Source organism: Mustela erminea, chromosome 13 (assembly GCF_009829155.1).
Source record: "Mustela erminea isolate mMusErm1 chromosome 13, mMusErm1.Pri, whole genome shotgun sequence".
In the NCBI taxonomy this organism is placed as follows: Eukaryota; Metazoa; Chordata; class Mammalia; order Carnivora; family Mustelidae; genus Mustela; species Mustela erminea.
The window spans coordinates 3,840,796-3,866,270 of NC_045626.1; the positions used below are offsets into that span (position 1 = coordinate 3,840,796).

Genomic DNA, 25,475 nt, shown 5'->3' on the forward strand with positions numbered 1-25,475 from the left:
TGGGTAACTTCTACCACCACTTTGGAGAACAGAGCATTTGGAACACTATTTCTTTGAGAATTTTACCGGTGGAACTTAACCCCACCCCTCCTTACCCATTTCGCTGCCATGCAGCTCCTAGAAAGAACGATCTTGCTTCACAGTGAAGACATGCGGGAGCACCGATCCTTTCAAACCTGACTCCCCGGAGGACCTCCCTTCAGGTGCTGGCCGTCTCGTTCTCTCATCTCGAGGGTCCAGACTTTTTTCCCCCAGTCTGTTCTCTGCCAGATGGACTGAACTCCCCTTCAGTCCCCAGGTCCTTCCTGTACCAGCCCCCAAGTACCACGTGTGCCCCCACGCCCCCAGGACTAAACCACCCCCTCCAAGGCCACCGGCGGTCCCAAGGATCGCTCCCTAGATGTGTGCACAGCAACACTCCCAAGCTTCTCCTGTCTCTTGGTGCTTCTGGTCCCTGCACTGCCTTTCACCCTGCCTGCCTGAGTGACCTTCAACTGTCCCTCAGCATTGCCCTCAGGATCCACGAGCCATTAACAGTTACCTCTCCCTTACCCGCATCATGAGGCCACACTCAGGTCCCCACCCGTGGACCAACCTGTTCCCCCACCACTGCCGCATCTGCCTGGCTTCAGGACCCTCTCCAGGATGGAACGGAGTCACACTGCTTAAAGCTCGGGTCAGAGTGGACGCATTCTTGTGATGACTGCCCTTCGCGTCCCACCAGTGAGCCATCTGCTCTTTGTAGCAATGCATGTTACGGACTGTAATGGCACCCTGGAAGGCCAATGATGATGAGGATGAACTTCACGGTAGCTAAAATGGGCTAAAGGCAGGGCCTTAAAGGCAGAAATTGTTTAAGAATAGCCCTTCCCCTGAGTATTAGCGGTGATGTGATATTGCGATTTATAGTAAGTCATCTGGTATTTGTCCCCATTCCTGGGGAACAGCCCCTAAAGTCCTGTAATTTCCTAAGTGATAAGAGCTCTAGAGCCATCCTTTGTTCCAGTGAGGTGCCTCTGGGCAGGCCCCTGGCTAGTTCCTGAATGGAGCAGGACCCCAGAAAGAACAAGCCATCATCAGAGGCTTGGAATTTTTAGCCCCGCCCTCTACTTCTCGAGAGAGTGCGCTAGAAATAGAGCTAATAACTAATCATGCCTACTTAAGGAAGCATCCATCAGACCCCAAAAATGTGGGATTCTGACAGCTTCCAGGTCGGTGAACACATCCAAACACTGGGAGGGCGATGCCAACACAGAACCCCCCTTCATGGAGGCCACTGGGAGGGCGATGCCGGTACAGAACCTCCCCCCTTCATGGAGGCAGACGCTCGTGCTGGGGCCCCTTCCAGATTTTGCCCTGTGTACCTCTTCATTGTTCATCTGGATCCCTTGTCACATTCTTCAGCAAACTGGTAAGCATGTGTCCTTGAGTTCTGTGAGTTCCTCCAGCAAACTAATCGAATCCCAGGAGGGCATGTGGAAACCTCTGATTTATAGCCAACCAGTCAGAAGCATGACAAGTGGGACTTGGGACTGGTATCCGAAGTGGGCAGAATCTTGTGGGACTGAGCCCTTAACCAGTGGCTTGCGGCACTGTCTCCAGGAAGACGGGGCCAGAATTGAGTTCAACTGTGGAATGTCCCGGTGGTGTCGCAGAGAACTGCCTGGTGTGGGAACTCCCACCCTCCGGTGTCACAGTGCTGTACGTGGGGTTGTCGTGTGAGAGTAATGGAGACAGAGAAGAAGATGCCTTTTATAACTCAGATAACACACCTAACAAATGAATTTTTCAGCCAAATAATGTCTATTGCTGTATGCTACATGCTAATGCAAATGATGTCTATTGCTAAGTACAGTTGCTATATACAACCTTATCCTGAATTTTTAAATATATGGATATATGTGTCTTTATATTTATAAAAACGCACTGGTTTCTCATCCAGCAAAACTTCAGCCTTTGGTAGCAATGCAAGCTTCAAATGATAAAATTAGGTTACCTGAGATAAAAAAAAATTCAGGCTAGTTGTATTCATTAAAATATTAATAATTCTTGTGTGGTCACAGTGTCAGTCCTTCTTAAAGTACTGATTTCCTACTAAAGGACAAAGAAAACCTTCATATTATTTTTTCTTTGTCCAATATTTATATTTTATACTCTTAGGCTGAAGAAAACAAGCTTAATAAGATAACTGTATTGACATAATCATATAGCTGTTTATGATACAGGTTAAGCATAAACAATAACAACCTCACATAAAGAGATGAGCGTAATGCAAGTATCCGTGTCTATTTTAAAAAATAATCATTGTAGAATAAATCTGGTCTGTTTCTCCTAAATACCTGTTTCTGGATGAGATGGTTTTGGAAATAATTTTAAGCAAGCCAATTGATTAAAAAATGTTTTTCTAGCTCATACTACATGCTGAGATTGGCCCTTTTTTTTTTTTTTAAGAGCATTGTTTTAAAATCTTGAACAACTTAATGTCAGAAAAGTGAAGAGAAATTTAATTAATTTAAATTATTTTAAATTAAGGTATTTACCTTCACTGTAATTAAGTAAAATATGTTAAAATACATATTTATGTGTGCCTGCATGTGTACACACACAGACACACTCACACACACACATTCCCTTCTTTCTCTTTCTTTGAGCCCATTCTTTTTTTCCTTAGGGAAAGGTCTCGGTTTTCCCCTGGGTGTGGGGGGTGGAGAGTAACAACGGTGCCCTTAAGTGCACCTGATTTCTCTTGCTGTCATGAGATCTATCAAAAATAAATTTCCAGTCTATACAATGACATAAAAATAAGGTATTGTATCTGGGCTGTGAAAGATACCAGAATACTCTGCTGTCACATTCTTGTAGCATTAAAACAAATTTTCTGTATTTCTTTACACAACCATATGGAAATCTTTTCAAGTAAGTATAATTCAAGAACACGAAGAAGCGTTTAAAAGTACCTCTCTAAATAAAGCATACTGTTAGGAACTGTTGGGCTTAATGACACGAAGATGGGAACAGTTTTCTCAAGAAAGTTGTATGTAGTCAGGAAGACAATCCTGCCCACGACAGAAAGCGAGACAAGGAAAGTAAGCACTGCCGAAGTTTAAGTAGCCTGAGATGTCTCCCTGGAGGTGAAGAAGCGCGTGGCGAGTGTGCTAGTAGGAAACACAGATGCCAGAATCCACCAGCGGGGCCGGACTGCCTTGCCCCAGGAATCCAGGGTTTTTGGCCAGAAGGCAGCAAGCCAAGTAAGGGCACGAGGCTCAGAGACAGACGCAGAGAGAAGGCTGGCTTCTACCCTGCATGTGACCGCCTCCTGCACCCCTGCCCCGTTGTCCTCACCTCTGGCCACCACCATGCTATCCCTGAGCACTCCTTTCTCTATAAATAAGCCAGGGTGACTTTTTTCAAAAGATAAACCAACACAGCCTCCTCCTCTCACTCACCCGTCCCGTGGCTCCGCGGCTTCTGTCAGAGCCAGAAGAAACTCCGGCAGGACCCCTGCAGATGAGGCCTACGCGGCCCACCCATCTGGCCCCCAGGTCGCCCTCTGCACACCCAATGGCCGCTCCGCATGTTGCCCCACAACAGACCCACAGGGCTCCTGGGAGGTGCAGAGAGCACGGCGCTGGGGCTGTGGCCACGAAGGCGAGGGATAACCCAGGACAGACACAGACACAGAGCCCGGCACACACCGAGGGGGAGAGGTGCGTGCGTCAGCTGCCCAGAGTTCACAGACAGTCTCGTAAATGTGAGCAAACTCACTAAGTTATCCATCCTTTTATTCTTAATGAGCTAGTCCTTGCTCTAAAGCGCTCAAATGGTGTCTTCTTGGCTTTGCGGGCTGCTGGTCACCTGGGTGTCCATTTCCCGTGGACGCTAAGGGGTGGGGGTACTACGCTGGGGCGGGCGACCTGGGAGAACTCCCCGCGATGCTGCTGCGGCTACTCCAGCAACCCCGCGTGCCGCTGTGGGGGGACCGGTATCTAGCATGGATGTCTAAAGTTCCCGTCATGTTTTCAGGCGTGCGATTAAGTATGCTGAGAACTTTCTAGGATTGCTGGTTCCCCACCTAGAGCCTACCCTGCATGACAGCCCTAGTCTCCAGCTATCTTCAGTATTTTCATTAACAATTTTTTAAAAAATGACACTCATAGTGATTATTTTTATTTAAAAAGTCTGCTTAGGGACGCCTGGGTGGCTCAGTTGGTTGGACGACTGCCTTCGGCTCAGGTCATGATCCTGGAGTCCCGGGATCGAGTCCCGCATCGGGCTCCCAGCTCCATGGGGAGTCTGCTTCTTCCTCTGACCTTCTCCTCGCTCATGCTCTCTCTCTCACTGTCTCTCTCTCTCAAATGAATAAATAAAATCTTTAAAAAAAAAAAAAAAATGTCTGCTTAGTTCTGAAAGTTAATACCTATGAAGAAAACTTACTATGAAAATGAATCAAAGCTAACGATGAGATTAAAACCTACATATAAAGATAGTTAACACTGAAAATGAAATAAATCTACAAATATGAAGTTAATAAAAAGAGAAAAGTGTATGTTCAAATAACATGCCGTGTTTCAAGGTTTCAAGATCACACTATGAGGTGATCAAGAAGAAATATGGAAACACTGACAGTAAGGCACCAATCCCTAAGAAGAGAAAGCAGTGCGAGGCACAGAGCCAAGGGTAAGCGCACTGAGAACCCAGGTGGCATGGGACACCGCACTCAGGCTTCTGGAGTTCGCCCACTTTCTACCAGATCCCCACACAAAACTGTTCAGGTAATTCAACAGGGTGACCATGTGACTAAAACCTAATGAGAAAAGAAAGCAAGCCCAGAGCCGGAACAAAGCAAACGACCTTGGCCCCGGACCAAGGGAACGCCCTGGTTTCTCCTTACCTGCCCTCTCGGGCCCTGTGGGGATTGCTACTGTTTACAAGGGACTGAAGAAGTATGGAACATCTTCTGCCGGAGTCTATTTAAAATGTCTGCTTCAGAGGCACCTGGGTGGCTCAGTGGATTGAGCCTCTGCCTTGGGCTCAGGTCATGATCTCAGGATCCTGGGATCAAGTCCCGCATCGGGCTCCCTGCTCGGCGGGGAGCCTGCTTCCCCCCCTCCCTCTGCTGCTCCCTCCACTTGTGCTCTCTCTCCTTCTCTCACTCTCTGTCAAATAAATAAATTCTTAAAAAATAAATAAATAAAAATAAAATAAAATGTCTGCTTCATACAGAACAACACAAAGGTGTGCAAGCGTAACAGTCTGGAGACATCTGGGAGCATCTGAGCACCCCAGGTTGTTCGAACTCTCATATGCTGCCCTGCCATGCATGGAGGGAATTTAGACAATTCCTCCCCGTTAAAATCCTTAATAGGTGCTGATTCCAGAACCGAGAAAAAAAATTTTTAAAAAGGTGCACATGAAGATATTAAAATCTGAATCGTGGTAGCAAATTTTCAGTATTGACGATCAACTCAGTCCCAGTAAAGGCAGTAGCAAAAGGTCAAAACAAAATCATTAAAGAAGTTTCTGAAGCTTCTAGAAGCCTCATTAAAAACCACATCCTGTTAAAAGTATGAAAACCCTGGAGAGTCAAGTGAGAGAGATGAAGTATGTGCGTTCAGAGTATCCCCAAGAGCAAGAAGATGGGAGACCTCCCCAGGTTCAGAGAGAACTTAATTCCAAAGCTACTTACCACAGAGCAAAAGAAAGGCAGTAGGTGTCTTAAGGACGGCCTCACGAACACACTACACGCAAACACTGGTAGCGAGAGATCCGGGAAGGGACTGATGTTTCCCGGCTGCCATATCAGCCGCCCCTGCCCTGGCAGTGATGGGTCTGGAACACCGGAGCTGTGGTTGCAGACGGTAATCCCTCAGCCCTCCTGCGCCCCACGGGACTGGGAAGAGAAACACGGGGCGCCCTCCCGTGGGCGGCCCGCTGCTGTGCTCTGGCCCGCGTCCCCTGGAGCCTGCTCCCCAGCCATCGGTGCCCGGACCACCCCCGCTGCCCACTTCCTGTTGGCTCAGTTCTGTTCTACTGCTACTGGGAAGCCACTTGGAGCCATTGGCCTATCTATAACTAATGGGAGGTCACAGAAAAACTCTACCCATTTCTTGATTTTTGCTATTATGTGACAGTTTGATTTTCGTTCTCTGCACTGTCTCTATCCCTAGAGGGAACCGGTCACCTCGAACAGATTGAGTATTCCTGCCCCCACCAGGGTTGTGCTCTTGGTGTCCATGCCCCTGTGCTAAGCTCAGATTTCAGAGAATGTTCAGGATGCCATGGGCTTTCAGCCGACTCCGTGATCTCATCAGCGGCAGGGAACAAATGTCCTGTTCATCCAGAGCCCCTCATAGTCCTCTGTGGGAAAGAACATTTGAGGAATGGAGTTTGTTCCTAACTTGTCTATACCTAGAACTCCGAGCCTTCCTAAGCTGTAAACCCTCCTGATGGTCTCTGACTCCCTCAAAATTATATGCATGCCTTTCCTTATAACTGCAACGAATGAAAGTTATAGAAGAGATTACCAGGAGATTTGGGCTATAATGGAGCATTATTTGTAATTACACATAATTACAGTGTATCACCCTGGGAAGACCCAGGGAGCTCATCTATTAAAATTTCGTCCTTTATTTTACACTCAGGGAAGTAAAGCAGAGAGGGCCTCAAGCAAACAGTGACCGTGAGTAACAGGACGAGGCTCCAGGACCCCCAGCTCCGGGGGCAGTGCGCTTGTCATTTGTCAATTTCCCTCGCTTCTTAAGAGTTTCCAATGGTTCATTACATGTGTTTGATTTCAAATGTGTGCTTGCCTGAAACATACCGACTGAAAACATTAAACGGCTTACGTACTACTTCAAATATCCTTGCTCTATTCACCACCAGCCACATAATTCCACTTCTAGAGCCCTTCTACTCCTGGTTCCCTAACTTCTATAAATCAGCACAATGGCTTACTGTAGATTTACCTGATTCTTCAAGTTTGCTTTCCAATCTTTGGACGGCCCTTTCTTTTCCTATGCCAGCATGCTAATTTGTTGAAATAAAATCTTTATGTAAAACATCTTAGGAGTTAAAAGTTACAGTTACCTTATATGGTTATCTTCATTTTTGACTTTCTTTTTCAGACTACATTAACTCTGATTTGAAATCTTATTTTGAGGACAGATCATCTAAGTTTTGTCTTCTCTCATTTCTAGTTAAAGTTAGCTGAATTTTTACACGGCCTTCTTATACACGTCTCAAGCGTTTACATTTCAAGGTATTGCCACTTATTTTACACCCCTGCCCAAAATATTCTCTTTAACATATCATCTTCCCTCCCTCTCCGGAAAGGTAAACTTGACCTGTCTGTAGGATAATCGATGAAATGTGATGAGAGTTTTTTTTAAATATAACTTTCAATACTACAAAAAAATATTTCAGAATGACATATTAAGTAAGAAATTTACGTAGTATTGTTGGGAATCCCAGATACATTATATGGGAACTCAGAACCAGACCAATAGTTTTGACAGAACTGAAACTTTAAAGGGGTATCTACTGATACAAAGCTTTGTATAAGAAAGGGAAAGCTGGGGGAAAATCAGCTAAAACCCAGCAATCCAGAACATGTGGCTTTAAAAATACACCGGGCAGCCTGAGTAACAAGGCCAAGTGGAGTGAATGTCAGCGGACACCTTACAGTAACAAGCACAGATTATAATAAATTAGCAGCAAAATAAGATATTCCCATGGCAGGTATAATGAAAAAAGTGGCCCGTGAGCAAAAGCTCCCATGAAAGAAGATTAGTGGACAAAGGGTTAGGAAAGGAATTCCCTCTTCAATAGTTAAAGCAATACAAGGAAAAAGGAGGACCGGTCACAAAAGAATACCATCTTCCTCGAGGCAGCAGAGATTACCTTCTTTAAAAAAAAAAGGAGCGCGGTAATCCGTGCTTCTGACAGGCTCCTGGTCCACTGCCGACCAAGGGTCCGGGAGTCTATTGTTAGCTTTGCACGATTGTTTCACCTTGTAAGTCATTCTCTCTCTCCCTCAATAAAAGAGGCGGTTGAAAGGTCATCAGAAGAACCCGAGAAAGGAAAGGGACTGGAAGGAGTGGAAACAAAGGGCTTGGGGGAAGAGCCAGGGCTCCTGGAGGGGCTGGAGCAGAGCTGCTCAGGCTTTGCTCCCACTGAAGGAGCTCAGTCCTGCCCACCTGTCTGTCTGTCCAGAGCTGCTGAGAGCCCAGCTGGGTGCTGAGGCCACGCTGGCTGCGGGAAGCACCCCGCCCTCCAAGAGGGAGTGAGCAGGGGGGTGGGGAAGGACTCGCACCCTGCCCACTCCGGGGTGGGCGCCTGCTGCTGCAGCCCGTGCCCAGACATTCATGTCTTAAAGATTTTTCAGATTTATTTTCTCATACAGATGATGCCTCTTCACATCACACCCCACTGAAGTACTTCATGTACTTTGCCAAGTCCGGCAGCGCAGCAAACGAGACTCTGAAACTCCCAAACAGGCTGCAATCAACAAGCAGCACCGGCGAGGCACAGAGACCACCACAGACCGGGGCCTCCTTGACCGACAATCCTTTTAACTCTCCCAGGTCCCATGCAAGCAGTTCGGCTACCATTAGGGAATGCAATTCACTAGGAAAGAAGGAAACGACATAGAAGAGCCTTGTCTACAGGACCCACACACTTGTTTTCCCCCTTTTTGAAGATGACGCAAGTAAAGAAGGAAAGCCCAAGGTGATTCCTGGAACGGCTTCGGCGCGGCCCAGCTTGGGACAGAGGGGGGGACGGGAGAGCAGCACCTGCCCCCTCCGCGGATCACACTGACCAGGGAAACCAGTTAGACCACTAAGCCTCCTTGGGGCACTAAGACAAACAAACATTTTTTCAATGAAAAAGCTACTTGAGAATTCTAACAGTATTAAGCCAAAGAGGATCAGCTCATATGATTAAACTCACCTAAAGAGAACTAAATTTAAATGTACTTAAAAAGTCTCACTCTTAAAGACAGCAACATAGATTAGTTGCTCAAAGTTGAAGCTTAAAAACGGCCACATATTTCAGTCATGATTCCCAGGATATCTGGTGACCTTTATTTTTTTGAAATCTGATTTTTTTCTACCATATTTAGGCTCAAATCATTGGTTTTTATTTTGAATGCATCTCTAATGTAAACCAAAACACTAAAGTCATTTTCAGTTTCAATCCAAAAAGGCAAAAACAAAAGGAGAAGCATATAAATTGTTATAAAATATGCATTAATGTTTTCAATATAATTGTCAGAATATATGTTTTATTTAGAACTAAAATACAAAGTAAATAAGGAAATTAAACAATTCAAAATGGGGTTAAGATATTTTCCCTCTGATGTTTCACATTTTCCGACAATTCACAAAATAAAGTACATCTTTTAAAAGGGCAAATTTGAAACTAAAAGTCAAATAAAACATGCTTGACGAAAAAAGAGCAATTCAAAGGGTTTGTTTATTTTTCCTGGGGGCAGGGCAGAAAATAAATTCCCTAGTTATGAGAATCACAAGGTTCTCCCAGCCCTCGCGTAACAGCTTTGTGAAACTTGAAACCTCCGTCTTTATTCACACTGTTATTCACAAAACTTGAAATGATTCTCTAGTTTGGAATACATGGTTTGAAATGGTTTTTTCCTTTCTCCATTTTAGTCTGTCATATCCGATGTGTCCTTGCACATGTGCCTCCTTGTTCTTGCTGTACACGTGCTTTTGCAGGCTGCGCGCCTGGATGGTGCTGCTTCAATACAAGTTCATGGCTAGGGTCCTAAAACCATCCTCACCTGTCAGCCCACCCTCCAGGCGACGACTGAGGTGAGGCTGTTGCGGACACAGATACACGGCCTCCGGCAGCCCTGTCTAACTTCAGAAAGGAAGGGCAGTGTTAGGGCGCCTGTCACTCAGCTGTCACCCGCAGGCTGAAGGTGCACAGCAAAGAGAGCCAGGGAGGCAGCCCGAAGGCTGAGAGGCGGCAGAAAGCCGGCTGTGCTGAAAGCGAAAGCGAGAGTGCGACGGAGAGCAGAGTTCCTAAGACAAGACTGTGTTAGTCACTGTGTTCTTAGTAAGAGCCCTTGCCTGGTTCAAAAGGGGTAAGAACAGAGAAAGAAGCATATTAGATTAAAGACAAAATCATTAAAAAATTGACATATTAAAACTATGTAAAGAATTAGATTCATTTGACATTGGTATTCATGAAGAAAATTTTAATATTATAAATAAAATTAATAAAAGAAGGCGAAAATGAAGTCTTTATGGGAAATACTGCATGCTGTCATCGGCTTTGAGAATACGAGTCAGGAATTCTCTCTTACGTCTTTAATTTTTTCAACGTTAGAACTGATGCCGCCACATATTTCAGTGATATATAAGCTATGACAGCAGTTTTCTAGGCAAGGGACGCTTCCCCTTCAAGAAGCAAAACTCTTTTCTTTTCCCTAAATAAGCATAATAACACGGGCAGGCTGTTTGTGAGGGAAGGAAAAAACAGAACCCGAAAAAACTGCTGGAAGATCTAAGAACATCTGCAGGAGACACCAGAATCTATTCAGGGGGTTATAACAGATTTTTTTTTTAACATTAGAATTTCCATTAAATCTTTTGCAGAAATAAATTCCAGCTCCCACTTTCAAAAACATCTCGAAAACATGGATGTAGGGTTTTAGTTCTGATTGGCTCTTCAAGTCTAGGGAGTCCTGGAGGTGGGGAAGCAACTCGAGGTGCACTGTCTCCGGGCTACAGAAGTAATTCAGGAAGTGTCTTACTGCACCTGCTACAGACTACGGAGAGATGCTTATAAACCATCACCAAAGTAACACGAATCCGAAGTCTATTCAAGTAAGCAGATGAACAGAAAGAGTTCAGCATTCCTGCTGTTGTAGGTAAACCAAGGACTTGCATTTCTGTCGGGGAAATACAGATGGAGACAATAAAAACAAAACAAGACAAAACACAACAAGAAACCCAGGGCGCACTCCTCATTTTTACTCACAAACTGTGAGCAAGGAAGGAATTCATGATTCCCGGAGCGGAGACGGTTCTTGGCCACGTTCGAACACTGGCGTGGCACTCAAACTGTTTCCTTCAAACGGCTTTAAAACTAAACATAGGCTTTCCCCCCTTCTCTGCTAATTACACACTTTTCCGTTAAAGAAGCGACCCTTTATTGCTCGTAATTTCAGCTATCACTTGCTTGGGCATCTTCTCGGATCAATAGCACATAGTTAAGTGGAAGAAAAGGCTAAATGTGATTGCTATTTGCAAAGCAAGGATTAATTTTTAGTTTTTAAGTGCTCTTGTGTTTCGTGTTAAAATAAATTAAATTCCAGTCACAGGTTCAGGGTAGCTACACATTCAGAGCTTTTTGTTAAATATCTGTCATTTTTTACATGTTGAATCCTGGCATAGGTTATAATAAAATCCAGTGTGCATTCTGCAATTTTCCAGGTGCTGCTGGTGGCTATACATCTTGGATGGCAAAACTACATGGGTTGTAGCACCATAAAAATCAATAAATATTAACCTTTTCTGGAACCCTGTGCACGGGTGCTCTATCAATTGCTGTCAGGTAACAGAACAGTCAGTGATGAACTGTATTTCTCAGCTAAGGGACCCATAACAAATTTAGAAATCAATGTAGATTAACATACTTTTTGAATAAAAAAATCATCAACGGGTTTTTATTTCCTATAGCAAGAACACAAAAGCCAGTAAGCCCACATTCTGAGTAGGTGCCCTGGTGGGGCATAAACACCAAGCAGGACACTAAGCCGAAGAACAGAGCATTTCACACCTCTCTCCGGCTCCCCTTCATGATGTGGATTAGATGTAACATGCTTTCAGACTTGAGGTGACACGCTAAGAAGTGGGAAGATGTTTATCCCATTACGACATCCCGTCTTATTTCTGTTAGCCATCCACCTTCTGTCAGGTGAGCGACAGACAATACCTAGTGTCATCTAGCAAAGGTTTGCAATAAAGGGCACAACCGCTCAGTAAAACCAGAATGTCACATTATGCCATGGGACTGTCCTTGGGGTCACTTCAGTAGTGGCCTTCTCACTCTGATTCCATGCCACCCGCAGGGCCCTCCTTCGTACAACACTGGTGCTGGCCTTAACGTGCGGTGCCCAACAAGCGAACAGACTGCCGGCTGGGAGCTGCCAACGCCCACACCAAGGACTGTGTCCGAGGTACTCTACGGTATACACTCTGGTCCTCCCAAGACTTGACGTTTAGCTTTGTAATTGTAGCTCAATCTCACGGGACAATCCAATGTATTGATAACTCAGGAGGTGAATGCAGAACTAAGCTGTGGAATTCAGTCATTTAAATAGCAAAGTGTAACATTATTTGCAATCTCACTCATCAGTATATCCAGGCCGAGGCCTTGATGGAGAACAAACATAAAGGTTTTCATGGCCCAGTTCCCTTAAAAAATACTGTGGAATTTCAATAGGGCAGCCACTCAGACAAATAGCTCAATCATCAGATGGAAAATGAATGCTCCATACAGAAGGTAACAGCTGTGGGTAAGAGAACTTCGATGTGCTAAAAGCTCTATTAACATAAAATCTAAAAGTTAGCCGTGGAGGAAAATGATTTTACACTCACCACTCTTTCAGTGACATCTATATTTTTAATCTCTAGATAAATCAGCTAAAGAAAAATCAGAATTCTTATGAAAATAACAACATACTAGTTATAAATCTTAGGTTGTAAACTTTAAAATGGCTTTTTTGGTGGAAATAATTCTAATGAATTCATTTTTTTGCAATAAATAGTAACTGTTAAAGCCTGATGATTTTCAAAGTGACTGCTGTGGCGGTAGAATGAGGAAAATCTTTAAAACAAATTAATGATAGAACTTACAACAGGATCTACTAGGCATTCATTCCTCCAAGACAGTTTGGTTCTTAGATGATGTCAGAAGGCAGCAGAAAAAACATTCAAATCACCCAGATTCATCAGAAAGTCTCTAGTATTCGACCATCACACCTGACCACACGACACAGGGCAGGCATGGCAAGTCCACAAGGCACTTGGCTCACGGCCGGTGCGAGTGTGTGGCCCAGAATCACTGTGGGGCTGGCAGTGGCCCCCAAGAACATGCTTCAGGCCCGGACACCAAGTGCCTCATGAAAAGCTTGTTTCAAAATGGCCAACTTCTTCTTTCTTTTTTAAGCTTAAGGTTAGAAAGGCTAAAAAGATTTTCACAAACCAGTCAAGGAAAGTCTTATCTATTTTAAGTCAAGTCTGATTAGCATCACAACAGCGCTTGCCGTCTAGATCCTGACCCCTCAACTCAGCCAGGGACAGGTACACTTCTCAGCCTTTTCCCCGATGTTCGTCACCGAAACTTCAGCAAAGATGAAAAACAAACAGGAAAATATAACATCCTGAGAGATCACCCAAGATTAAGACAAAGACAAGCTCCTAGAGACAACTGTGATGATCTTAATTCTTCTATGTAACAAGCATCCATGAGGCTACAGTACATTTTCCAGACTCAAAAAAAAAAAAAAGAAAGAAAAAGAAAAAGAAAGAAAGAAAGAAAGAAAAGACCACTTTCCCTTTTGCAGGAAAGATGTGTGCAAAAGGGATTGAGGTGGCAGACATAAAAATCACAATCTCCTTTTTCTCTGTAGTTTCTATCAATAACAGCTTATAGCCTCCGTGTACACCAGCCCCACGGAGTATCCATATCTGGAAATGGAGATAATTATTTCTAGGCTGACAGATTTTATTCTAACACCATCCTGCCATCTTGCAGCAGTCATTGAGAATATGAAGAAATTCGTATACGAGAAGGGAAATAACTCCAGCCCGAGAATAGCTTTGTTGACTTTCTACATGAAGGAACAAAATAACCATCAGGAAACACCACCATCACCATCGCTGGGGAGATTCTTCCTTTCTTCGCAGAGCTCAGCTCTAAGGCCCTGCATTCTCTCATCCAACAGCATCTTTGATACGTGGCTCTACACCAGTAACATGAAGCACAGATTCGTGTAATGGGACACAAATGAAGGGAAACCCCCCAGCAAGTTCATCTATCCTTAAAGAAGGGACGGTTTACCTGCATAACCTATTTAATGCCACTCTGGGCAACTCTGGTCTATTCTGATTTATTACAACCCTCCTTGTCCTTGACGTATTCAAGTGTTCGCCCACCAGCCCCTCACAGTGCACTGTGTGTGTCTGAGTGGATCCGTGTATTTGCTTTTGGTTTTCCTTCTGTGCCTGGACCACCACCCTAACCTTCCAATCAATGGGTCATTATTGAGAAAACCTACCGAAAACTCTCGGCATCATGATTACAGGTCCTCACGGAGCACATGTGCTCCACCGGTGAGCCCCAGGACTCAAAACGGGGAGCGGACACGCTTGAGTGACAGCTCTGGGCCACTGCAAGCGTTGGGGAGTGTGGCCTCGGGCCCCAGAACACACCAGCTACAGACACACGAGAGGTCTTCAAACACGTGGTCAGGAAAATTCAGGATTTAAATAAGCAATCATTTAGGGATTAGCAGAAGTCTTCTGCAATTATGAGGTGCGTCACGAAATCAGGGCAAAAGTTCGATGAAAAGTCACGGAAAGAAACTGTGTCATCTCTAGGAGTTTCCAGAGGAGCAGTGGCTCGGAAGGCACTGCAAGCCGGCGGCCCAGCTCTGGTGCCCATCTCCACGGCAGGAGCTCGGCCGGCGTCCTTCCGTGCCTTCTGGCTCCGTCACCCTCAGCTAAGGAATGGGACTTCGGCGTCAATGTTTTGAAAGAAATGTACACTTTACACACATGGCTCAAGGAAGCCAATTAAGAAATAAACAACAAAGGAAAGCGTCCATTCCCGAAGTGCGTTCCCCCCCTTTACCTTCCCCCCAGTAAGATCGGGCGGTGTCACTTGGTCTGCGGTCAGCGGGCTCGAGATGCCCCGAAGGATCCAGAGGCTGAGGGCACAAGCCGCCGAGCGAGCCGTGCGCAGCAGACACTTGGTAAGAAGCGACAAAGAAAAAAAAAAAAAAAAAGAAGCGACTTCATTTTTCTCACAACGGTCTCCCAAGCAGGACTCAGCGTGCCAGGGTTTTGACGGGACAGACGGCGGGAAAGTCAAACTGCACACGAGGCACAGCGCTCGTGATTGATACCAAGCCTGCCAAGTCACTGCGCTGTCACCTTCCTGGCTTTCTGTTTCCCTCGGTTCAAAACTCTCTCCACCTCTTCAAATTCTGGCTTCTCCCAATGTCCTGGGTCGCCCCTGGAGCCTCGTTCCTCAGCCTAGCTTGCTGGGACCCTGCTGGCCTGGGCTGCCCATGGGCTTCAGGGAAGGTCTGTTCCCTAAGTAGGTCTGTCAAACACCGCCCCCAAACCCTGACTCCCCTGACACACTGTGTCATAAGAGTTCTCCCTTTGGCAGATGTCCCCTCTGCAGCGGCAAGTCCTATCCGTGATGGACAGTGACCAGGTGCCTTTCTCCCTGCCGAGCCCCGTGAAGACGGGTCACGCGTGCTCTGTCTACAGCGCCCTGCCTGCACGTTCCCCTGCATGATCTAAATCCTGGCGGAGCTTTCGTGGGTGACTTCAAGGACGTACTGTTCAAGGACCATCATGAAGAGACTGGCTGTAATCTAAGAAGCTAGTTCTCTGACCGCCATGACCAGAGAGGTTTCTAACTCGTTCCGCAAACAACAAGCAATGCCTGGAGGTGACAGAGGTGGTAAGTTTCACAAGCGCATCATGGGGAGGACCAGAGCTGACTGGAGCGCAGCCCGATCGCGGTACCAGGAAACTGCTTTTGTGTTTGTTTTTTCACCATCCCGTGCTGGCGATCTTGACAGAACTAGAGAAGAGGGTTCTATTTCCTTAATTCCGATTACTGAGGTCTTTAAAACAGTGTTAACGGCTTTCACTGCCTTCCCTTCTCATGTTAAAAAGCAACATGTTGTAAGAAATACTGAAAAGCTTGCACTGTTAGGCCCACCATTTTTTTCTAAATTAGTACATATGTCACAAAATGAAACGGGGGACACTTTCAGCATACCACTTTAATATCTTCTCAGATGCTCTTAAATTACAGAAATAATACATGTTTGTGATGGAAACAAACCACTGCAGTGCAGAGCTACGTAAAGAAAAAATGCTCAGGGTCCATTCACCATCTGAACAGACCCCCGGAGATGGCCGGTATCAAGAGTTCGCTTTTGTCATTCTACGTGTTTCTTCAAGCTCAGACAAACACACATGCAGGATGGGTGCCTTCTCCTTCTTGAAGAAATAAAGAGTCGCGGCAGGCCCCTTCCTGTGCAATTGCTTTTGGCGCGTAATCACGCATCACAGGTGCAGACACACATGCAGCTCATGTGTAACTGCTGCGCATCTGTCCGCCGTCCAGTCTCCTCCTGATGGGCACCAACAGCTCCCGGCCATGACGACAACTCACAACAAAGCATCCTCATATACCAGTACATTTATTCCCCAAGAATGATGCTTTTGTAGAATTTCTGAGATCAACGTTGTGTGCGTTTTTAAAATCCAACAACAGAGTTTTATTTAGCAAGTCACTCTCCCATCAGTAATGTATAAGATTTCTAACTTCATGGGTCATTTTCAACCTTTTAGGTTTCTGGCAGTGGTTTAAAACTGGCATCTTATTGTTGTAAAGTACTGACAATCAGTGAGGTTAAACACCTTTGTCCATTCTTACTGGTAATCTGCATTTTAAAATGTTTATTCCGATTTGTCTTTTGTGTGTGTGTGTGATAGGGAGAGTGTGGGGGGAGGGGCAGAGGCCATGGGAGAGACCATCTGAAGCCAGTTCCACGCTCAGCTGGAGCCTACGTGGGGCTCCATCCTAGGACCCTGAGATCATGACCTGAGCCAAAATCATGAGTCAGACGCTTAACTGACTGAGCCATTCAGGCCCCTAGATATGTCTCCTCCCCTCCCCCCAAAAAAAATCCATTTGAGAGAGGTTTCAGTAAATTAGGAATAGTGACCTTCTGTGGGAATACTAATTATATTAATCCTGGCTCAGTCTTACATGTTGCAAATATTTTCTCATAATTGATTGTGAAGCTTTGTTTACTCTTTTTCCCTTTTTGGTTCTGTCTTTTAGGTCTTCTGTAACTGTGAGGTCATACAAATATTATGAGGTTTGTCTCCATCATCACTTGACTATGTAAGAATTTAAAATAAAAATTCAATTCATATGAATATTTTTAGAAACAAAGATATAATACCTTTCTTCTTAATTATTTGAATTTCCTTCTTTAGGTCTTTCTCCTTCACACTTCAATTACTAAGTGTCTGGGGTCGACAAATAAAAGATTTGAAAACACAATTAGTTGTTTATAATAGTTCTTCATTGGTCTTCTGGTCAGAATATTATCGAGCTAACGAACACCACTGTATGCAAAAACTCTACTTGTTACTTTAGACTTTGTTTCCAACGAGGAAGCACCAGTGTGAGGCTATCAGCAGAGGATGGCCCCATCAGGAAGGCCGGTTTTCTTGCATTTCAATCCTCATTTGCTTCAGGAGATTCACTCTCAAGAGTCCAGAGTTAGAGAACGACAAATAACAAAAGAGAAGCATGGAGTGTGAGAAGTCTAGTGGGTGTTTTAGGTATGTATGTTTAGATAAATGTCGATGTACTACAAATAGAATTTATATCCTCAAATAACAGAGGATGCATGATCAAAAATGCAAGTTTAGACTTGCAGGTATGTGATTAGCCCCCACTCCTGGGTCAAGGGAGCCCATCCCTACACCAGCCTATACTCGAAACCTCGACCACATCCTACTCTGCAATGTCAATTCTGTCTCTGGGGTCTAACTGATTCTTTTCCCTCCCTGTGCTTGTACAACCCAGCCAAGGACAAGGGAGCTAGCTGTCTTTCTTCAGTGGGGTGACTACCACTATCCCTACTCTGCTTGGTACAAACACAGGCAAGTTCCTTTGTGGACTGATCATTTTCTAGAGGTCATTCAGACCATAATTTCAGGCCCTCGCCACTATCCTGATGGTCCTTCTTAGGAAATTAGACCCAGTGGGAACGTTTTCTCCCTCTGCTTAGTCTATGGGTCAGCATTTTCCTTCCCTTGTAGTTCTTAATTCCCTTAAGTGGCAATTATTTAAGACATAGTTAGAGAAGGTGCGATCTACATTCATCCAATAAAACCTAAATACTAAAAAGGACAGAAAAATTCAGCATGGTTACTAAGGATAAATGGGACAGCATTTAGCATTTGAAAGGTACCAACGAGGTGGTACATGAGTAAATGTATAAAATTAAAAAAAAAAAGATTGGAGGTAAAAAAAAAAAAAAGATTAAGAAGAACTAAAGGGCACACTATGTGTCAAAGAGACAGAGCATCTTAATTATAAAAGGTTAATATCACAGTCAGAGTCAAGAAATAGGTGGAAAAGCCACTCTAATAAATACTACCTAGAAATCCACCCAAGACAGCTGATAAAGACTAAATTTTAGATTTTTAATGAGCATATGATAAAAATCAGTTAGATTAGCACTGTGGTCCAAAATATTCTCCACAGAAATACCATGCTGGTGCTGAAAACATGATGCTTGGGATGAAATCACCATGTCTGTGCAAAGACATGTGAGAAAGACTACGATCACTGCACAGACACAAGAGATGAATGTGCCCTAAGCTAACGGTTTTAAAAGGAGCCAAAGGAGAAAGGTTAAGAATTGTGAATTTTATGTGGCCCATTCATAAAGCAGTGGTGAAACTTCTGGAATGGAGAAAACCACCAGGATGGATTTAATTAAATGACAATACCCTCACGAAGCACGCAGAAGCTCGGACTGCAAGTGTACGTGGAGAACGACAGGATGCGAGAGCTATGGATACTTTGGAGCATAATGTGTGCAGGCCAGCAGGCGGAGTCCTCATGGACTCCACTTCTTCCTGTGGTCTTCATGTGAGAGCAGGTAAACACCTGTGAAATTTTAAGGACTGACTCAAGTCCAACTGTATTCTTAAAGTTTTAAAACTTAATCTTCATGACTTGGTCTTCAATTTAACTCCTTATCTGGCTGGTGTATCAGAAAGTAGCATTTTGCCAAGAAAACACAACATGTGGTGTTTGTGAGACACAGCAGACACATGAAAATCTTCTAGGTTGAAAGTGAATTTTCATCCATAAAACCAGATTGATTCCACTAGGACCACTTTAAAGGTTTTATTCAACTCCCACAGTTAGAAAAGGTCTAATCTCTATCAACAATCCCTTATTCTTCTGCCCTACACAGATCACTTCCCCAGATGCCTTCTCAAAGCACCTCGGACCTTATCTCTCTAGGCCTTAGGTAGCGACTGGGTGTTTATTTGTGTGGCTGTTCAATTAATGTCTATTCTCCACTCAAGCAATAATCCCTCTTAAGGCAAAGGCCAAGTCTGAGCTGCTCACTCCTCTCCTCTGATGTCGCTGGTGCACACAGCACAGGGCGCTGGGCTCATCGTGGGTGGACAGCATTCCGTATTTGTTTGCTGGTGATCTGCTAGGTCTGAACCCAAAATAGTTACCAATTCTCAAACAGAATCAGTTTCTAGTCACTTCAGGACTTTTAAAAAGTGTTTTTACAACATACTAAGAAGCAGAAGAATGTAAATCTCATGCACTCAACAAAGTTTACAAAACCGGCCCCCCAAGAAAGGTTTAGAAATGACTGATTTAACTTTTCAGGGACAGGACCCAGAGGTCATCAGCAGAGACAGTGGAAATGCTTTTCAGGAACAGTTTGGAGCTCATAGGGAAGGGTTAGACCACTTCCGTTCTGAATCTGGTGGGTGCCTTGCTGATCGGATTCAATGGGATGAAATCCTCCAACTGCAAACAGCATATCACAGCTATCTAGAAGTCTGCAGTTTGGTACTGCACATAAGGATTCATATCAGAGATAAGACCCATGGCTGACTTAGCCAGAGAGGGAAGAGTGACACACTTGAGGAAATCTTACAGGCACTTCTATTTGCTCAGGAGACAGAAATAGTGGGTAGAGAGGATGGTCACATCTGTCACGGCGTGAAAGCACAGGGCTAACACAGAGGGACACCGAGGAGAGTCCGGACATAGCCGGACCCTGAGCAAATACACACACAGATCAAACGCCCGCACACACAAGCAGGCGATACTTGGGGTCTAATTCAAAACCTTTAGGCCAAGCACACTCAATTTTATCTGTATTATTATAATAAACTATTGTTTCTCGTGTGCTGAGCAAAATGATTACATATAAATTAATGTAATAGGTGAATATCTAGACATCTTAATGCCTAGAAGACGAACATACCTAAATTGATTCTGCCATAAATCATAAAAATACACAGCCCTGGATTTGAAATGTCTTTTTCAATGTGGAAAAGACATTAAAAATTTGCTATGTTCAAACTAAACATAAAACATCTTACAAATGTCTTTCTAACACAATTTCTTAGACACAGAGAAACTGGGGTAAAAAAGAAAATATATTAAGTACTATAACAGAATCATATCTAAAACCAAAATTACTTCTTTGACTGGTAAAGATTCATGACCTAAAAGCATACATCATGGGAAAACTTTCCTAGTTATGTACAGGGGAAAAGGCCAGAAATATGGACAAAGATGATGTATTAGAATAACATTAGAATAAAACAAAAGAAACCCAAAGTGTTATTCAGCCACATTCAAAGGGCCAGCCTGTTTTTTTCTTGGTTCTTCAGCATTTTACTGCACATTATTTGCAATCCACCTTTCAGCTAAATCTCCTCACAACCCCTTTGTGGACCCTACGGCCACTTCTACCTGCTAGGCCTCTGGCCTGCCTTCCTTCTAACCTCTCCCTCCCCAGTTCTTTTTTTTTTTTCCTCTAATGATTTTATTTATTTATTTGACAGACAGAGATCACAAGTAGGCAGAGAGGCAGGCAGAGAGAGAGGAGGAAGCAGGCTCCCTGCCAAGCAGAGAGCCCGATGCAGGACTAGATCCCAGGACCCTGAGACCATGACCTGAGCCAAAGGCAGAGGCTTTAACCCACTGAGCCACCCCAGGGACCCCTCCCTCCCCAGTTCTTACAAACCAAATGCTCCCCACTTGCCTCCCCACGACTCTAGTCCATCAGCTCCAGTACACAAGGAGTTAGTCTAGAGTCAGAACCGCTTACAGTGGTTCTAGTGCTTTTCTGGCCTTGGAAAAACCCGGTCTGTGACGCTGGTGTCCACAGAAAGGGCACTTACAGGACGATAACTAACATTACAATGACACTACATCTGGGACCCCTTCCCTCTGGTCCTTATAAATGGGAAGTCTGCTCTGGCGGAGTATCTGGGCTCATCTAACAAAGCTGAATCCTAGCACTGGGTTATCTGTAGAACACGCAGGGGTGCCACAGCTCAGTGCGCACTGGATACTCCGCAAGTGTCAAGAGATTCAGTAACTATTCGGTTGCCAATGTAAAGAGGTTAAAATACGACACTTAACTGCCTGATAAGTGAGAAAGGTCACGTCTACCTTTTTAAAAAAAATAAAAACTTGGGTGAAACCAGCTGTAGTATTTACCAAATAGTATTCTGAAATTTCAAGACAACTGTCTGGACATTTTCATGACTCTCATTTTATATTAAGAAAGTCAGTAAAGTAAACAGTCTATTTATTAGAAATAGTCTTGTTTCTAATCATGAGACCAAGGTATATAAACATGAATATGCAAGTCATGCCATCAATCCAGGCCACCGATTAATACAAAATATAACATAGAATATCCACTCTTGTCACTCAAGAGCAGCACCTACTGGCACAATTTAGAAGAACCCAGAAGACATAGAGTAATTTCAGTTCAATATTTTATTAATTAAATACTTATAGAGCACTTAATATATGCCAGGCACTATTTTAAGTACTTCACAAATATTAACTTATTTAATACTGCAAGACATTTATCACTAAAAGAGACTTGATGACATAAACCTTACTCCAAGATTCAAGGATCTACTTCATTAGTGTGAGACGCAGATTCGGTTTAGAGCCAACAGAATCCACGTCTGCTCCTGGCCAACATCTGGAAAGGAACCGATATTACAGTCCATTCTAACTTCATAAGCCAGACAACAAGCGTGCGGGAAATCCTGAAAGGCAGTTCTGCAAAAGGAGTTCTCTCCCCAAAAAAGAAGATCACATTTTACATTCCACGCAACGTGAAGAATCTATACTAATTGCAAAGAAGTCTTGCCTTTTCCTTTATAAACAGGAAGTCACTCACATGAGGTTTTTATTTTAAGCGTGCATTAAAATTATGATTTTTCATAAGAGGAAAGAATGACTCTGTGCCAATCACATTGACAAGCTACTCACCAAATGGCACTAATAGCAGTGACAAGAGTGAACCTGTCTGAGTGGAGCTTTTTAAGAAGTATCGAGACCAGCCATCAAAAGTATGATTTTTATCCAGTTGGGGCCCACGCTATGTTCTGCTGCAATAAAAGCTATTAGGTGATTTAAGGGACTACTTTACTGTGATAGATTTCCATCTATTAAAAGAATGTATTTAAGTGTTTTTAATCTTAGAAATAGAAAAAAAAAAGGAAAAATAAAGTGTAAGCATGTCTGTATAAGCTGAAACAGCTTGGTTCTTCATATTTTTCCTGAATAAATTAACTTTGCAAATTTACTCAATTGATTTATATATTTCAGATGCTGATTAACATGTGTCATATGACATCTTTTTGGTCTATTTAATTTTAGAGTCTCAAGCCAATTAGTATAATTTCTATATTAACTTCCCCATTTTCATTTTCCCATCCCCATCAACTCCCTTCCCTAATCACCCCACACCAACAGAGATGCCTATTTAATATCTTCTGCTATGCGTCCATGCAGGAAATAGAGAAGAAATAAGTATAATTTTTTGTACTTGTAATTTAAAAAGTTTTTATCTGTGGTAAAATACACATCAAGTAAAATTTACCATCCTAACCACCTTAAAGTGTACAGCTCAGTGACAGTACGAATATTCGCCGCTGGATCATCACACTCCAGACTTTGTCATCTTGAAAAAGTCCAAGCGGACTTACTCAACAGCTCCTCACGTCCCCGCGCCCCAGCCTCTGGTAGCCACCATTCTACTTCCTGTTCCTATTAATCTGACTACCTGAGGGACCTCATATTCATATACGTGGAATCATACAGTATTTTTCTCTTTTGTCTGCCTTATTTCACTCAGCATAATATCTTCAAGGTTCATCTATGCTGTGGCATGTGCTGGAATTTCCTTTTTTCTTTTTTTTTTTTTTTTTAAGATTTTAGTTATTTATTTGACAGAGACAGACACAGCGAGAGAGGGAACACAAGCAGGGGGAATGGGAGAGGGAGAAGCAGGCTTTCCGCCGAGCAGGGAGCCCAGTGTAGGGCTCGATCCCAGGATTCTGGGATCACAACCTAAGCCAAAGGCAGATGCTTAATGACTGAGCCACCCAGGCGCCCCGGAATTTCCTTTTTAAGGCTGAATAATATTCCAATGTATATATTATGTAATTATACACTTATTATATATAACTCAATTTATAATGATAAATAGTTATATTGATAATTACATAATATAATTTACAGATTATGTATTATGTATTTTCCTTACCCATTCATTTGTTGATGGGCACTTGGGTTGTTTCTTTTGGCTATGGTAAATAATATTGCTATGAGAGCGTGATCTGTTATCATTTCTTTTGTACATACACTCAGAAGCTGCTTCCATAACAGCTATACTATCTTAAATTCCCAACAGTGCACAAAGGTTTCAAATTCTCTACACCCCTGCCAACACTATTTTATTTTTTTGGTAGTAACTATTCTAATGGGTGTGAGATATTAGAAGTAAATTATTAAAGTGACTTCTTAGCTAATAAGAAAAAGATAGTGAACTCCTCTAGGATTTTGATGGTTTCCTTGTTCACATTTAGGTCTTTCATCCATTTTGAATTCATCTTTTTCTATGGTGTAAGAAAGTGGTCCAGCTTTGTTCTTTTGCATGGAGCTGTCCATTTTTTCCAATACTGTTTGGTGAAGAGACTCTTTTTTTCCCCATTAGACAGGCTATCCTGCTCTTAAATTTTCCACATAGCTGTGGGCCCATTTCTGGTTTCCTCATCCTGTTCCAGTGATCTATGTGTCTGTTTTGGTGCCAGTACCATACTGTCTTGATCATGACAGCTTTGTAATGTAAATTTAAGTCTGGAATTGCGACACCTTCAGCTTTGCTTTTCTTTTTCAAGATGCCTCTGGCTATTTAGGGCCTTCCGTGGTTCCATATAAATTTTAGGATTGTTTGTTCTAGCTCTGTGCAAAATGCTGGTGGTATTTTGATAGGGATTGCATTAAATGTGTATATTACTTTGGGAAGTATAGACATTTTAACAATATCTGTTCTTCCCATTAATGAGCATGGAATGTTTTTCCATTCATTATGTCATCTTCAATTTCTTTCATAAGGGCTATATAGTTTCCAGAGTATAGATCTTTTACCTCTTTGATTAGGTTTATTCCTAGGTATCTTAAGGGTTTGGGTGCACTTGTAAATAGAACTGATGCACCCTCTTTGGCATTGGCCATAGGAACCTCTTACTAGATACGAATCCAGAGGCAAGGGAAACAAAAGCAAAAACGAACTACTGGGACTTCATCAAGATAAAGGGCTTCTGCAGAGCAAAGGAAACAATCAACAAAACTAAAATGCAACCTTTTAATGGGAATAGATATTTGCAAATGACATATCTGATAAAGGGTTATTATCTAAAATCTATAAAGAATTTATCAAACTCAAAACCCCAAAGAACAAATTATCCAGTTAAGAAATGGGCAGAAGAGATGAATTTTTCCAAAGAAGACATACAGATGGCCAACAGACATATGAAAAGATGCTCAACATCACTCATTATCCGGGAAATGCAAATCAAAACTACAAAGTGATATCACCTTACACCTGTCAGAATGGCTAAAATTAACACAGGAAACAACAAATGTTGACAAGAATGCAAAGAAAAGGGAGACCTCTGACCCTGTTGGTGGGAATGCAAACTGGTGCAGCTACTCTGGAAAACAGTATGGAGTTTCCTCAGAAATTAAAAATAGAACTACCCCACAACTCAGCAACTGCATAACTAGCTATTTACCCAAAGGGCACAAAAATACTGATTCAAAAGGATATATGGCAGGCCGATGTTTACAGCAGCATTATGAACAATAGTCACACTGAGGGAAGGGCCCAAATGTCCATCGATGAATGGATAAAGATGGTGTAGGGGACACACACACACACACACACACACACACACACACACACACACGGGAACATTACTCGGCCATCACAAAGAACAAAATCCTGCTATTTGCAATGGCATGGAAGAAGCTAGAGTATATTATGCTAAGAGAAATAAGTCAGTCAGAGAAACACAAATACCGTATGATTTCAC

At 43.3% G+C, this 25,475-nt stretch overlaps 1 protein-coding gene across 8 annotated transcripts in view; it reads right to left on the reverse strand.

Moving 5' to 3' along the window:
- Positions 1-25,475, reverse strand: part of ZNF407 (zinc finger protein 407) — a 433,426-nt gene that overhangs the window by 102,550 nt on the left and 305,401 nt on the right. The window contains exon 9 of one of the 8 annotated variants that reach the window (XM_032309884.1): positions 7,387-10,915. The exons of the other annotated variants lie outside the window; for them this stretch is intronic. Coding sequence (XP_032165775.1) covers positions 10,749-10,915 — 167 coding nt within the window. The 3' untranslated portion in view covers positions 7,387-10,748. Of the gene's footprint in view, positions 1-7,386; positions 10,916-25,475 lie in introns of those variants that run through there. 8 annotated transcript variants of the gene reach the window in all.